At 45.0% G+C, this 17,291-nt stretch overlaps 1 protein-coding gene across 3 annotated transcripts in view; it reads left to right on the forward strand.

The window, feature by feature from the left end:
- The window catches only part of TBC1D19 (TBC1 domain family member 19), a 125,825-nt gene extending 110,798 nt beyond the window's left edge, over positions 1-15,027 (forward strand). Inside the window, exons 18-20 of one of the 3 annotated variants that reach the window (XM_075930614.2) lie at positions 5,699-5,814; positions 11,250-11,320; positions 12,129-15,025. In XM_075930614.2, coding sequence (XP_075786729.1) covers positions 5,699-5,814; positions 11,250-11,320; positions 12,129-12,203 — 262 coding nt within the window. In that variant the 3' untranslated portion in view covers positions 12,204-15,025. Of the gene's footprint in view, positions 1-5,698; positions 5,815-11,249; positions 11,321-12,128 lie in introns of all 3 variants that reach the window. The other 2 variants (XM_006138181.5, XM_014581119.4) reach the window with 2 other exon arrangements.
- Positions 15,028-17,291: the final 2,264 nt, after the last annotated feature.

Below are 17,291 nucleotides of genomic sequence, written 5' to 3' on the forward strand. Positions count from 1 at the left end.
CCTTACCATACCCGAGGCGAGAGCTTCTACCTGCTCCCCCTCTTCTTTTTTCTTTCAGGGCCCCCCCAGCAAATCTATTACTGAGATCTTACCATTCACCCCACTTCACAGGAGGGTTAAGGTGAGATATAAGAATGGAGATTGGTTCCCTGCCGTAGCAATCACAAGTCCTTTCCCAAGCCATTTATTCAGTCACTATAATTTTTCCTGTGGAATGCCTGATCTGGACATCTACCACAAGGAGGCACTAGCAATTAGCTTAGCAACCTCCTGCCTACACCGACGCAGGTTCCCAGACACCTTCTACTATCAGCTTTTATATTGGTTAAAAACATGACAGCACTTATGTCAGGTAGGTGAACCCCATCCTCCCGAAACAACTCAGTTGTCCCATAATGTCCAACTATGAAATTATTGCCCCTCCTACACTCTCAAGGAATGTGGCCACCTTTCTGTTCACATACCTCTGTGACTTGTCTATCCTAGGCATGCTCATGGCTTCCCAGCAGACTCTGCACTGAAGCATGTCTAACCAAAGAATGTGAACTCCTGAAAAAATGTTGGGAACCAGCCCCAAATCCCTTCTTGCCCTGAGCATAAGTTCCACCCTTTTAAGCATTCCTAAATTGTTTTCCTCAAGATGAACCACAGTTGTATGTGGGAGCTGCTGACAGGCCTGCACAGCATAATGTATTAGGAATAGTCGATCCCATAACATGCCTCTTCTTGCATGCCAACTGAGTACCATTTCATCACTAAAGCCCAGCTGTGAACCCTCGAGCAACTTGGACACATGCTTATGCTCCCAAGAGACAATACTGTGCCTACAGAGCTTCATCATCATCTGCATGGCCGGTTGTTCTACATATGTAGGAAGATTATAACAAATTAATGGTGACTCACTGACTGCAGTATTATGTACCTTTGGTATGCATCCAAATGCCAGTGCTCTATTGCGTGGTTTGCCTCTACTAATATAGCCAGCTCTGGTGCTGCTGTTGCAGCCTCGATTCTAAATGAGCGGGAACCAAATTCCTGGGCCAGCAGTTCCAATCTAGTGAGCCCTTGTGTAAACATGACTACAGAATGATATGCTGTGAGGTGATTCTCTACACAGTGCATAAAAAGGTGGTGGGGGGAAGGTTTTCCCCTTTGGATGTATTATCCTGTAGTTTTTCAAAGCCTGAACTGGGCTAACCCCAGACTCACACCTTGCTGGAGGATAACATTTTCACCCTGGTCAGCATGATCAAACTTTGACTGTTACAAGTGTAATATAACTAAATGCTTATGCCATTGTATATCCTGCAGTTGTGAAGCCATTTTGTAGAGTTGCTAATGGATTTGGTCACTAGATGACTGATCCTGAAAGCATGACAAAATTCTGTATAGAATGTTGCTCTGAATAAGGCCACCTCCTTTCCACTCTGTCACATAGTGCCAAGGATCTGCCAAAGATCCCAGAGAATGTAAACCATGATGAGACAATGGGAATTTAACAGAGGAGGGGGGGCACCAAATCATGCCCACCCAGACAAAAACCTTTGATTAAAAAAACCCATTAAAATAAGCACTTGCAACAATTAAGATAACCATATAGCCTACTAATGAATGTAATGGCAGGAAGGTGATTCAAGATTGTGAAGGATGCCAGTTGATGGGTTGCCAACGTAAGCATGTACTGCAGCACTTGTTCCTATTTAATGGGTCCTATTGTTGCCTGGCCTTCCTGGTTCTGAAATTGTCTGAAATCATAAAACTTCTCTCATAGCTGCCATGTTCATGGAGCAATTGATCTCCACACCACACTGATAACCATTAAGTGCATCTGCCTCGGATCCCAACTAGCTCCTTCTGCCAGCTCATGAATTCTGTGGGCATGAAAATGAGACCAAGCACGTGCTATACCATTGTTAATCCCAGAGGTTATGATACAGTAATTCCTGGAGCCTTTTCAGGGTCCAAGCCTCAAAGCAAAAGCCCCCCAGGACAACCAGAATTTGTTCTTGTGGAATTCTTGTCTTAATCCCCTGGCCATACTGAAAATAATTATATGAAAGGGATAAGAATTCCCAATAAGACAAGGCCACAAATTTGACCTTCAAATTGTTTGCAGGCCATTTTGTGGATGGCACTGAACCCTGAATTCATGCTTGTGAAATTATCATCTGGACAATAAGTTAAATCCCACCCCTGACTTTACTACTACTAATACTGTTTCACTGTAAAGGGGATACAAACCCTCCATTAAAACCCAGCCCACAAATTGGACCCATTAGTTTTTTTGGGATAATCCCAAACGGGGCAGATGATCATTTTGCGGGGCCTAGGACAGCCCAATTTTGTGGGTCCCCCCCTTTGCCACAGCGCATGCACGGTGGCACCACAGCGCATGCGCGGGGCTTTTTGAAGCACGGGGCACAGGGCGGCCGCCCCACTCGCCCTGCCCTATATCCGCCCCTGATCCCAAAGGAGCACATTTCCCTCCTTGATGCTGGTCCTTTGCACCATCTTGTATTCTGTCACCCAAGTGCCATTCATCAGGGTATACCTGCAGGTAGCATTTATCCGATCCTGCTTTCTGGACATCTTTATTGTGGCAGCAGTATGTTATGCGAGTCCTAACAGCATTTTTCCATGTATGCCTGAATGTACAGATGTTGTAAAAGCCACTACTATGATTATATTTATGCCCTTGAATGTATTGCATGCTTTCTCAATTATATTGACATATCTTCTGTCTGGGTACCTAGACAGTGAGAATATTTTAAGTTAGCCATTATGAGCCTTGTAAATACCTTGTATTTGCCTTTGAGCATTGGTCCCCCCAAACAAGCTGACAGTTTCTGGATGGACCATCCATGTGATACCACATTAGAGGTGAGGGTTTTTTGGGGGGGAGGAGGGGTGTTGTGGTTTTTGTTTGTTTGTTTGTTTGTTTTTAAAGCCTCAGTGGAACCACTAGTGCTCACAGTTCCCACCCTTGCCACATCACATGGTGTATGACTTGAACCGCCTCTTTCAGCCTCTCTCCACAGGCAGATCCAAACACCCCTGCAATTGTGAGCCTTCATAGTACTTGACTTAACTCACCTCTGCCTTGGGTACCTCCCTCCTCTTCCGCAGTCACCTAAGTGGAATTTGTAAGATCTGGGCAAACCTTTACATCTTGGTTGGCCTGCAAACTGAAAACAACTTAGGACACAATACCCCAGACTTATTCATATGAAATCTTGGCTGACTGTGCCACCATGAAACACAGCTAGCTTACTTGCTTGAATGACTGCTTCACCTTGAGACCTCACCCCCACCCCAGATCTGGTAGGCTGCCCTTGGAAATCAACAGCACTGTTTCAGGCTTCCCCAGCCCCACATCCTTGTTGCTAGGATCCTGCCCATGACTTACCTCTTCCTTGGGATCCCTGCCTGCCCAAATCTGGTAGAGTGTCATGGGTAATTCATTGACTCAAATAGCTATTCCCTCCTTCCCTCTCTCTCACCCCACCTTCTGTACTAAATCTGATTTGTCAGTTTAATAACGTGTTCACTTTTTTCATTGTATTCCTTTGGTATATGGTCATGCTAATTCTCTTCAAGAATATGATCTGAGGAAGTGGGTCTGGCCCACGAAAGCTCATCACCTATTAAACCATCTTGTTAGTCTTTAAAGTGCTACATAGTTTTTCCTTTTGTATTGGTAATCAAAGACACTATCACCTGAACCTCTCATCCTTGTCTCAGGGATCCAGCCCTTCCAGCTGAAATGACTGCACTCCATCTGCCCTGTGCAGGGTTTGATTTCTTCCTAGTTCCTTGTAGCAGCAACAATAACTGCGAGGGAGAAGCAAAATGTAACCCCCTTGCTGTTTCTTGCCCCACCAGAAACTGTGTTCTTTAATCTTCATAGACAGCAGAGCTGCCATGAGATGGGAACAAACTCCCCTTCCCTCTCTTCCTTGTCTGCACAATCATGGGGATAGATTCTGGCTCCCCCTTCCCTTTGTGTAGACTCTGTGAACCTGTGGAGGATGATGAGTTCCCAGAGTACTAGAGAAGGTGAAACGAAGTACCTATCTTTTTAAAAGGGGAAAAAAGAGGATCCTGGGGATTCGTAGAGCAGTTCGTCTAACTTCAATACCTGGAAACATACTAAAACAAATTATTAAACGATCAACGTGTAAGCAATTAGAGGATAATAGACTTATAGGAATAGCCATTGTTAATTTATTAAGAACAAATCATGCTATGCTAACCTAATTTCCTTCTCTGGCAACTTCGTGAACAGAGGAGAAGTGGTAGACATGATGTATCTTCTTCTTAGCAGTGTTGTTCACATGATCCCATACAGCACTCTCATAAACTAAGAAAGTGCGGTCTAGATGAAATTATAAAAAGATGAGTATAGAATTGGTTGAAAGCCCATACTCAAAGAGTAGTTATCAGTAATTTGCTGTCAAACTGGAAGGATGCATGTAGGGGGCTCCTGCGGAGGGCTGTCTTAGGTCCAATACTATTTAATATTTTCATTAACGAGTTGGATAATGGAGTGGAAAGTATTGTTATAAAATTTGCAGATGACATTACTAATACATTGGAGGACAGTATTAGAATTAAAAATGGTCTTGACAAATTGGAGAATTGATTTGAAATCAGCAAGATTGAATTCAATAAAGATGCACGCAAGAAGTAAGAGGTAATTGTCCCAATCTGCTTGGCACTGGGGAGGCCTGGGATACTGTGTTCAGTCCTGGGTGCCATTCTTTAAGAAAGATATGGACAAATTGGAGAGTGTACAGAGGAGAGCAATAAAAATGTTAAATACGTTAGAAAAACCTGATTTGAGAGAGAAGATTAAAAAGCCATATTTAGACTTAAGATAAGAAAGCTGACAAGAACCAGTTAACAGTTTTCGAATATGTTAAGGGCTATTATAATAAAGCCCATGATCAGTTGTTCTGCATGTCCACTGAACGTAGGAAAAAAGTGAATGGGCTTAATCTGCAGCAAGGGAGATTTAGGCTAGATATTAGGGAACACTTCTCTAACTAGAGAGGTAGTTAAACCTAGAATAGACTTCCAAGGTGGGTTGCAGAATCCCCATCATTGGAGATTTTAAGAACAGTTAGACAAACACCTGTCAGGGATTGTCTAGGTGTACATAGTCTAGCCTCACTACAGAGGGCTGGGTTAGGTGATCTCTCCAAGTCTTTTCCAGCCCTGCATTTTAATGGTTCTAGATATGGCACTTACCAGCATGAACTCTTGGAACCAGTAGTATAGTATATCATCTATTATAATGGGGCCTTAATGTCATCCCCCACCTCAGGTGCTGCTGCAATATAAATGTTCAATAATAATAGCTTTCCCCCAGATGTTTAAGAACAGAATGTCTTGGAGTGTTTTTGGGTTTAGAGCGTGGGTGAAGATTACTTATAACCCTGACAGTGGGTTTTGCAGGTTAGGAAATGTTTATATTGTTAAAATTGATGTAGAGCTATTAATAGAAAATACTGAACATTTCCCTTTAAGCCTTGATTAGGGCTTCTGGGTACTACTGCAACATAAAAAATATTAATGTAAACCATAAAAATAAATAATGACTCACAAGTCATAGAATTCTTTCTGAAATGGTGTATCTGTAATTTTTGTAACTTGTAAAAGAAATATAACACTTCCTTGTTTTTTAATTTGTTTATAGACTACGAATATCATTTAAATGGATGGTACGAGCATTCTCTGGTTACTTAGCTACAGACCAACTTCTGCTTTTGTGGGACAGAATCCTAGGATACAACTCTCTAGAAATTCTTGCTGGTAATACAAAAATTTATTTGTAGATCATTTTAAAGATAATATGTTCCAAATTAAAATAGGGATGCAAATATTCATTAAAACAGTTAATTTGTTACATGGATAAAATTATACCGGTCAACTGTTGGCAGGTGGGTGGCAGCTGAGCTCGGGTTCCGGCCCGCTCTCCTGGACCATGTCAGAGGAACTGGGGTCCTGCTTGTTGGTCCAGCATGGCTGGGTAGGGATTCCTGTGGTACGGCTGGGGCCGAGGTCCCGCTAGTGTGCCCTTGCGTGGCTGGGGACCTGCCAGCCCAGGCTGCTCTAGCGCAACCAGGGCTGGATACCCACTTGGATGCCCAGACCGCTGTGGCACAGCCAGGGCTGGAGTCACGCTAGCCTGTACTGTTGCAATCCGGGGCCTGCCTGGTCTTCTGGGCTACTCCAGCATGGCAGAGGTTTTGGGGGGAGCCGATACAGGCACGGTTCAACCTGTTGCCCCCATGCAGCAGGCCAGACTTAGCCAGGGCTACTTCAGCCTGGCATGGATGGCCGTTGAAATGGTTACCCTGTAAGCATTCCAGTAAGTCTAATGCTTACTGGGTAACTGATTAACCTTTTATAACCCTAAATTAAAATAGATGTTACAAAGAGAGAAAAGTTCAGTTCCTTTTATATATGCCTGCTGAAAACAGATTTGATGAAAGTCAATATATATTAAATAAGATAGATAAAGCAGTAATTCATACATATTCCAATTCTTACAGTAATTGTCAGAGAGTTAAACTGGTTTTATTGTGACTATTACTTTTCCATTACTATTAGTAGAAGTATTTTCTTTTGGTAGCATGCATAAAGTGTAGGTGCTTTCTGAACAAAAAAGAAGGCATATATGTTCTGTGCCCCAAAGAGTATAGTGCACAGTCTAGTTTACATTTTTTTGTCATTGCTATACAAAAGATTTATTGTCCCTGCCCTCTCTTCCCCTCCCTCCCAGGGAAAATTGACTCCTTTGCTATTCCCAGGAATCCTGAAAATCACTGTCAGAAAATCCTCCTTATTTTCTACTACTGTATATCCCTACCCTTTATAAATGTGAACTACATCTTTCAGTGCTTGTTCATGTTCATTTTGATTAGGTGTTTGTGTGCATGTGCTGATTCGTCGAAAGATTTTTCCAATAGGAGCTAGCTGTATGGTCAGTCTGGACACCCCCCTAGAGTGGTGCCAAAATGGTGCACAGTATAGAGCCCTGTTGACTCATGGCAAGTTTATTGCTGGAAGGTTCCCCCTTCCTCTTCCGTCCCTTCTTTCTGACAGTGACAATTAGCTGAAACTCCTCTTTGCTCTTGTTAGCAAGTGCAGAAGCTTATTTGTTCTTAGTAGTTCTCAGTTACAGTTATCATTATAGTTGTTGTAGTGTTAGTGCTTAATTTTTTTATTGTATAGTTTCCTTTCTAACTTAAATTGAGAGGTTTCTTCCTTCCTCCTGTATGCTCCAGCACCAGTGCATTTAAAGCCTATGGATCTTGTGGCAAATGTATGCCCCAAAGTGACCTTCACATTTCCTGCTTAAAGCGTTTGGGAAAGGAGCTCCAGAAAGATTGTTGCTCTGTCTGTAAGACCTTCAAGCCCTGTACCTTAGACGAAGGGATCAGCTTCTAAAGGGCGTGTTATAATGAAGGCGTTTTTTCATCCCCAGCCGGACAGCGCACCGAGAGACTCTGCACTGAATACAGCCTCAGCCATCCAAAGCACATGGTGCCGTAAGCACATGGTCAAGTCCCATCTTACAGGCTTGTCTCCAGGCTCCCATGGCTGGACTCCATTCCCAGTCACCAGTGCCACAATCCAAGAAGAGGTCAGAAACGGGGAGGTCCCTTGGTAAGGATAGGCGTAAGGTGAGACCCGAGTCAGGCCACCATCCTATTGCACCACCTCCCAGAATGGTGAAGAAGTTTCAGGCACCAGTCACTCCACCTCCATCTCACTCTCCAGAGACTGAAAGGGAGATTTGAATGCCATCTACACCTGAGACCTTTCATGTGCCCTCAAATCTGAGGCACTCCACAGCATCTTTCTCATTGCTGGCCCCGGTCCCGCTGAGAGCACTTTCCAGCAATAATCTTGCCATGAGTCAACAGTCACCATCCCCAGCACCCTGTTCTCTTGTGCTGCAAGGGGATCAAACCAGCATCGCTTCCTGTCCTGGCTCAGTGCCAAGAAGTTCATCTCCTCCATGGTCATGCTGCATAGACACCTCAGAGTCAGACTCACGGAGATCGTGCCACAGCAGGAGCAGGACGTCAAATTTTACCAGAGACTGGCATCGACACATGACACTGTAGCCTCTGCAAGGGAAGGCACCAGTGCGATGGCTCTTTTGGACCCCTGAGACTTCCAACAAAGTCAGTGTGGGTACTAGTACTGCCAATGTTGGCACTGATGGCACCATTGCAGGCACCATGCCAGCCTCTGGCACTTGCCCCTATGGTCCCGTCCATGGTGCCACCAGTTTCTTCTGAGATTGGGGCACAGACAGTTCTCCTGCCAGTGACCACTTTCGCTTCACCTCACCTGATGATGCATTTGCAGGATCCACTCTAGCTCCTTTTTTTGGAGGACAGTAAGGCACTGCAGCAACTCCTCGAGAGTGGCTGAAGGCCTTCATGTACAAGCAAAGGAAGTTCTGGAGGACACTGATCCAGTGGTAGACATTTTGTTGTCTTCTACACCGGGATGTATTGCCCAGTCATTCATCAAGTCCATCATGGACACTACCAGGATCCTGTGGTAGTTGCCAGTCTCTGCCATCTATGGCAAAACATAATGAAAGGAGATACTTTGAGCACCTCTACACCCACCCTCCTCTCCAACAGTGGAGCTGCTTCTCCAGGACTCCAGAGTGGAGTTTTCTGCCTTAGTTGAAGAGTGTAGACTGGTCTCCAGGGCTTCCCTGCAAGCGGCTTGGATGCTGCGACAGGTGTTATGGCTACGAGCATTGGTATCTGATCTGCCTTTTGAGGGCCAACGGGCCATCCTGAACCTTCCATTTGAGGGCAGTGTGCTTTTTCCCCAAAAAAAATGAACAAAAGACTTCATTGGTTAAAGGACTCCAGAATGACACTCAAGTTGTTGGGACAGCATATGGCCTCCACACAGCTTAGACATTTGACGCCTCATCCCTAGTTCCATCATACCCACCTCAGAACAGGCAAAAGGAGTCTAGGAGGCATAATAGAAATGGTCACAATGCAACCTGAAAAACCTGTCATGGATTTGGCCAATCCATACCCACTTCTGGCCATAAATAGTGGTTGTCCCCTTTTTACCGTGCATGGTCTCATATTACATCAGACACTGGCTACTGTTCTCACAGTACAGAGGGGATACGGTTTTCCTCGTTCTCCCTCCCCCAACATCCACCCTTCCCATCCCTTTTCAGGGACCTTTGTTATGAGCAATTCTTGCTTCAGGAGGCACACATGCCTCTGTGTTTGGGAGCAGTAGAGGAGGTTCCTCTGGAACTCAAGGGTCAGGGGTTTTATTCCTGCTATTTCCTAATCCTGAAAGCCAAGGATGAGCTACAGCCCATTCTGGATCTATGCAATTTCAACAAATTCACAAAGAAACTCAAACTCTGCATGGTCTTCCTGGTATCTATTATTATTACTGGATTTGAGCAACTGGTACACTGTCCTCGACTTGAAGAACACGTATTTCCACTTTGCAATTTATTGTCCCCATAGGAAGTACCTAAGATTTGTGATAGGCAATTAGCAGTATCAGTTCATAGTTACTCCTTTTGGCCTGTTCTTAGCACCCAAGTATTTTATGAAGTGCACGGCTGTAGGAACATTTATCCTCCACAAATATGACATGCAGGTTTTCTTGTACCTGGATGATTGGCTCATCAAAGGCCACTCAGGCAGTGACTCACAGCCAAGGATCACAGCCAAGTTTGATGAGCTAGGCCTCCTTCTCACCAAGATCAAATCAACTGTCCCTGATTCAGAGGACAGCATTTATAGGGACAGACCTAGACTCCACTCAAGCAAGGGCATATCTTCCAGTAGAATACTTTCAAACCATGTCTACCATCATTCAGAATCTCAGACTTTCCCCACAACCACCGCCAGAAATTGCCTCAAATGTATTGGTCACATAGCCTCATGCACATACGTAGTACATTTTGTGAGACTTGGGCTCAGACCTTTACAGCTATGTTTAGCATCCACTTATCACAAATCCCGAGAGTGGCTAAACAGACTGGTAACGTTACTTTGGATGGTGTTACTTGGTTACTTTGGTGGCACATTACTTTGGTGGCTCGACCAAGACTATGTTTTCTCCTGAGTACCCTTCATGGCCCCATGACTCGCACTAACTGTTGTGATGAATGCATCAGGCTTGGTGTGGGGAGCTCATAAGAGTCCCCAAAACTCAGGGTCTCTGGAGGATCTGACTCTGCACATAAACATTAGGGAGCTCAGGGTGGTCCAATTGGTGTGCCAAGCAATCAGATCCCACCTGTCAGGTCGTCGTGTCCAGTTTTAACAGACAATACAACGACCATGTATTATATCAACAAATGAGGGTGCATGCTCCTCCCCTTCTGCTAAGAAGCCCTCAGGTTGTGGAACTTCTGTGTAGATCCGGTGATACTCCTATAGGCTGAGTACCTTCCAGGGGTGCAAAACAGCTTGGCAAACAGCCTCAGCAACTCCTTTAGGCTCATGAGTGGTCTCTCCATCCAGAGATCACCTGTTCAGTCTTCCAGAGGTGGAAGTCTGCCAAGATAGACCTTTTTGCAAAATAGTTGGAAATTCCAGAACCTTAGCCTAGGCTCCTGTGGGGATGAATTCCTAACCCTTCCCCAATGTCAGAATAGCTGGCAAGAAAGAACTGAAAAGTTGTGGGGGATTTATCAGGACTCTATATTATGTGCCATTTTGGCACCAGTACAGGGGGTACCCAAACCAATCCTGTGGCTAGCTGCAAGAAAAGTCTTCTTGCTAATGTACATGTGCACACTCAGACACCTTATTAGAATGGACATGAACAAGACATCTTGAAGAACTAATATTACAACCCAAAAGCAACATTAACTGAGCCCCTTGTTCACATTATGCATTGACATTTTGCTATTTAAATAAATTTGTATCCTCTGCCTAGAAAAATAATATTTTAAATCATGTTTTCACACAGTTAAAACCCAGTCCCCTTAAACTCAAACATACACTTACTCAACTTTTTCCAAAAAACACAAACGCATACATATTAATTTGTGTGAAGAAATAGCCACATAGCAAGAACTAGAGCACTGAAATCCACTGTTTACTATTCATAAAACAGAATAATTGCTACAGAAAGAGGGAGAATTAATAATTTTAAATCAAGATTAATTCTAACAATCAATTAATAGGTCAGCAGTTTAAATAGTGTGCCTTCTTTTTCAGTCCTTGCAGCTGCTGTGTTTGCTTTCCGAGCAGTGAACTTGATGGAGGTGACATCACTGGCTGCAGCTGAAGTAAGGATAAGTTTCAGTTAGAGGAGATTAAAATAGTTTTTGATGCATTGCCAACCAGAGCAATTTAAGGTTTAGATTGAGGTAGGGAACCTTTATTTGGGGTGGGGCCACTGAAAAATTGGGGAGGTTTACATACTCTTTATTAACATAAAAAGACAGAAGTAACTATGCCTTTTGATATTATATAGATTTTGAAAGGATCAAATAAAGAATTTGAAATTTCATCTTCATAAATGTCATCATGTTATTAGATATGTGAAAACCGGATATTGTTACTAATTAGTATTTTGACAATATTTTCCCTCCAAGATGCTGATAAAATTCTATTTTTATATTATGGAATGTTGGTGATGACTAGTTTTATTTTTATAAAATATGATTTCTTCAGATGATGATTCAGTTTAAGTTATCATTAAAGTCACAGCGTTATCTTACAAGTACTACCCAAGACACAGGATAAAGATTTGCAATGTACAATTATTTTTAGAAGCAAGTTGAAATGTTAGACCTCTTGTGCATGGTATCATAGCTGTATATTTGAAGTAAATCTGACAAGTAAAATAAAGTGATTTTACTTGCTGTCTATACATACAGGCACATTTTTTTTTGGCATTGAAATGTTAGATTGAAAAATCAAGAAAAAAATGAAATCTATAAACTGATATAAAATAGCAACATTTAAAAGGTAATTATTGTCAGCATCGAGTTCTGCAGTCAAGTTTGCTGTAACTGTTTCTGATTTCTTAGATATTACTAGAGAGAAATTTGATTCAATTTTCAAGTTTAACAAATCCTTTTTTTCTCCCAGGCTGTACTTGCTGACCTTTCAACCCTGAAGGTTATGCCTCTTCTTCAGATCTTCCTATTTGCCACTGTTACCTGATCTGCATTGAGGTCACTGACACCACACATCCAGTCTTTCATTAGAAACTAATAATGAACTATGCAAAGTCTGCATAAAACCAAAATTAAACTGTATGTATATATCTCTTACTGATCATGTTCTCTTTATAGCTATGTGTTTTTCAGTGTATAAAACAATAATTTTATTAACTCATTTGTGCATTTGCATGTTGGTGCATTTCAATGTAACCTCAATAGATAGAACTCATTAAATATGAGAATGATTACTTGTGCATATAAAATTACAAATAAAAATATAAAATGCATGTAAAATGCCATAAAAAAGGTCCTGTAATTAATTTTTTTATCTAATATGGGTGCCATGATAGGTCCATTAATACCAGATTGGAGAAAACTGTCTTTCATCTGATTATAGTTTATTCAAGCCCCATCCCCCACAACAAGAATGTCAACTCAAGAAGACAGTAATGCTTAAAAACATGCTTTAACCTCTGAGAACTTTTATCTAGTTTCTTAGGAGAAATCAAGAGAAATGCTTCTGTTCAATTTCTGTTTTCCAGGAGTTCTTCATGTTTGTCCCCATTTTACTTCTTTCTATTTAATCTATTGGTCCCCACAGCATTTTTAAGGTTTCTATCACTAAGTTTCAAAGGATGAGAGTTTCAGAAATACCTAAGAGTCTTGCCTTGCAAAATATACTGGAAGTAACTTCCTCCAGAATTTCATAAAATCATAGAATACTAAAACTGGAAGGGACCTCGAGAGATCATCAAATCTAGTCCCCTGCCCTCATGGCAGGACGAAGCACCGTCTAGATCATCCCTGATAGATGTCTGTCCAAACTGCTCTTAAATATCTCCAGCGATGGAGATTCCACAACCTTCCTAGGCTATTTATTTTAGTATTTAACCATCCTGACAATCCCTAGGCAATTTATTATAATATTTAACCATACTGACAGGAAGTTTTTCCTTAATGTCCAACCTAAACCCCTCTTGCTGGAATTAATTCTCATTGCTTCTTGTCTTATCATCAGAGATCAAGAACAGTTCTCTTTCCCCCCCCCAGCCTCCTTGTAACACCCTTTTAGATACTTGAAAATTGCTATCATGTCCCCCTCAGTCTCTCTTTTCTAAACTAAACAAGTCCAGTTCTTTAAGTCTTCTCTCATAGCTCATGTTTTTTAGGCATTTAATCATTTTTGTTGCTCTTCTCTGGACCCTCTTCTGTTTTTCCACCTCTTTCTTGAAATGTGGTGCCCAAAACTGGACACAATACTCCAACTGAGACCTAAGCAGTGCAGAGTAGAGTGGAAGAATGACTTCTTGTGTCTTGCTCACAACACTCCTGACAATCTTTGAGCCAAAGCAGTTGCTGGAAAATGTGTGCATCATATCCTTCCATGTGGAGTTGGCTAGCTGGAATAAAGGACATTGCACCTTTATGGGCTCTGTGACCAGTTTATTCCATGAGGGCCTGTGAGGGGCGCCACGTTCCCCTGCTCATTGTCCCGCTATGCCCTGCGAACCCCCGTCCTCTTGGTCTGCCCCTGCAGTCTCTGTCCAGCTCGCCGGGCTGCTCCTGGCCTGCTGCAGTGCCCCCGCAATCGTCTCGGGCCCGGGCCCCTCGGCGTGAGCTCCGCCGTGGGCCGCTGCTGGCGTCTCCGCACCTCGACCTGGCTCCTCCTGTCCCTGGGTCTCCGCCGGGGTCCTGGCCCAGCTCACCTGTGGACCGCCCTGAGAGCAGCACTGTCTCTCTTTAAATTCCCCGCCCGGCGTCCCCACAGTCCCCCACTCTCCGTCGGCGCTAGCTCCCCCTCGGGCGGCTGCACAGCCGCCAGGTCCTAGTGCCCCCTGGGTGTCGTCCTCCTGCGCCTGCGCACTCACCCCCTGGGCTCCTTCCACCTCTGCCGCCGCGCCACCCCGTGTTCTCTGCGCCCCGGGACCCCGGGCGCCATACGCGGCCCCCTGGCTGCCAGGGCCGGGAGTGCGGGGGACTGCTCCCCCGTCACCAGCTCCCTTATAATGGATGAGGTGCAGGGGAAAAGCTTAAAGGAATGGACAGGAAAAGGGTAAGGAGCAGGGCCAAGTTTGGAGAAGTTCACTGCACTGCCATTTCTGCTGTCGGGAGGAGTGGCAGTGGGACGGGGAAGAGGGTATTCATTCCCCATGCACCCATGGAGAGGCCTTCTTTTACTAACAGCACCCATCCACCCATGAACAGCTAACAGCACCCATCCACCCATGAACTTGGTAAACCTTTTGACTCGCTGTGGATATTATACTAACTGCCCTTTTGGGGGCTGGGAAGGAATTTTTCCCTCTCTGCTAGAGTGGCTAAATTGGGGTGAGAGGTTGCTTTCACACAACTGATCTTGTTAGGAGGGTTAGGTTATAATATCACAATTTAGTAAATAAAACTTATCATGCATGTACTGTGCAGGTACTCCATTATGGAATGGATACCATTAGAAGATAGAGGTTTGGAAAAAGATTGAATGGAAAGCATCCTGTAAAGGGGGATTGGGGAATCATACATCTTCCACACTGAGGAACTGGCCCTCCTTTTCCTAGTCCTCTTTTTAAAGAAGCTGAGGAAGGGGGTTTGAGGCTATTGTGTCTGGAATAATGAGGTGTTGACTCTCCTCCTTTCATAGCCTCCCCATACACACATACTTTCACCTCATAGAAGGGGACGGTGGCAGGTATCCAGCAATGGGATGGCTGAGACAAGGTTGGAGGTTATATGGAAATGATCTGCACTATACAATTTGTTCTTCTTCGAGTGGCCCCGTGGGTGCTCCACTGTAGGTGCTCCACTCTAGGTGTCGGGTCCCGTCCCGGCACCGCAGCTCGGAGACTTTTCATAGCCGTGTTCCGCCGGCTCGCGCATGCGTGGTTCACCAGGATAGCGTTCGCGCCTTTGATCAGCCGCGCGCGAGCCGGCAACCATCAGTTCCTCTCAACCGCCTCAGGTTGCGGTCGGAGCTCCCTGATCTCTTCTTTAGTCATGGTTTTAGATAGTTGTCTACCTGTAAATAGTTAGAGGTTTAGTGTTAGCTGTGTTCCTGTTACTTGTTACGTGTTCTCTTGTAAAAAAGAAAAAAAAAATTTCTTTAAAACCGCTTTTCATTCAGAAGCACTGCTGCGAAGCGCTAAACTGTGAAATTGACTACCCGCAGCGGGGTTACACAGGAATCAGTTTTTTTTTCTGTAACTCTGCTGAAAATGCCAGGATCAACTGGTTTTAAGAAATGTTCAGTGTGCCGTGAAGCCATGCCAACGGCTGATGGCCAATACACTTGTATTAGGTGCCTGGGGGAGACTCACGCCCCTGACAAGTGCACCCATTGCCGCAAATTAACTTCAAGAGCCCGGAGGGAGCGGGAGATGAAGTTAAGAATGTTTATGTTTGGCAAGGTGTTGCAGCCTGACCCTACCCCTCCAGCAGCCACAAAAATCTCCCAGCACAAGAGGAGAGCGGCTTCTCCGGGACTGGCGGGCTTCAAAATGTCAAAGCCGTCCCCGATGCGCTCCCTCCCTGCAGCAGTTTCAACCCTGGCAGCGGCTTCTAAAGTGACCCCCAGGGGGTCCAGACAACTCGCTGGGGCTGGCATAAGGGAGCCCCCACCATCCAGAGGCAGAGCGACTTCAGCGCCGATACCGGGAGCGGCGCCGCAGCTGACTAGCAAGCCTGCACTGGCTTCAGCTTCACGCGCCTTGAAACTGACAAACGCGCCGGCGCCGCAATTGATCAGCCTCCCGGCACCGGCTTCAGCGGCTTCAACGGCACCCAGTGGATCGGCGCCCGTTTCGCCTGCCCCGGCAGTGACGTCGGCACCGTCTTCTCCAGCACCGAGACCTGAGGTGGGACACGCTAATGCCTCAGACTCGGCACCATTGTTAACTCCGGCACCGGGTGCCCTGCCGGCACCGACATTAGCTCAGCAGCAGGTGACCTCTCCAGCACCATCTCACCTTCACTCGGTGCCTGGTTCCCCTATGCTTCGGGGTAGGGATGAGACTTCAACATATAGGAAGTCATTGTCAAAGACCCATCATAGGGACAGGTCTCTTTCCCCGCCTGCTTCACCAAGAGGGCGAAGTCGCTATTATGGCTATTTTTTCCCCTCTCGGATTATGTACAGCCGGCACGGTTATAGGGGCGCGGTGTATTTTGATGCACATCGGTCCCATTCACGATCCCGGTCACCCTCCCGTCTCTCGAGATACGGATTGGTGAGGCACTCTCCATGCCGCATCTATTATATCCAGCATGATAGCGCACGTTCTTCCCGATACCTCTCTCCGGGTATGTCTACACTACCCCCCTAGTTCGAACTAGGGGGGTAATGTATGCATACGAACTTGCTAATGAAGCCCGGGATTTGAATTTCCCGGGCTTCATTAGCATAAAGCCGGCTCCGCCATTTTTAAAAGCCGGCTTGTTCGAACCCCGTGCCGCGCGGCTACACGCGGCACGGGCTAGATAGTTCGAACTATGTAGCCATTCCGATCTATCTGTACACCTCGTTCCACGTTCGAACAAGCCGGCTTTTAAAAATGGTGGAGCCGGCTTTATGCTAATGAAGCCCGGGAAATTCAAATCCCGGGCTTCATTAGCAAGTTCGGTATGCATACATTACCCCCCTAGTTCGAACTAGGGGGGTAGTGTAGACATACCCTCTGTCACGCTCTGAACGTTACTGTGACCGCTATCATAGATCGTATGACGATCGCCCCCAGCATCACCATTCACCACCATCGCATAGGGGATCTTCTCACATCTGCCAATCACCATTAGCGGAATACTTACCTCATAAATCACAACCATTACGCTCACCTTCTCCAATTAAGAGTTCAACAGTCCAGTTAGACCAGTCCGAACCAGAGGAGGGTCAGTTATCGGAAACGGAGGACCCTAAGACAGAAACTTCCCCAGTGGACTGCCCATCGTCTTCCCCGGATGAAGCGATTTGCCCAGCTGAAATCTCCCCACCGGATGATCTGAAACATTTTCAGGATCTCTTCAAACGAGTGGCAGACACACAGGACATACAGCTAGCAGATGTGCCTGTTGAGAGACATCACCTTTTGAAGAATCTCCA

This window comes from Pelodiscus sinensis, chromosome 4 (genome assembly GCF_052426305.1).
Source record: "Pelodiscus sinensis isolate ZL-2025 chromosome 4, ASM5242630v1, whole genome shotgun sequence".
Lineage (NCBI taxonomy): Eukaryota > Metazoa > Chordata > Testudines > Trionychidae > Pelodiscus > Pelodiscus sinensis.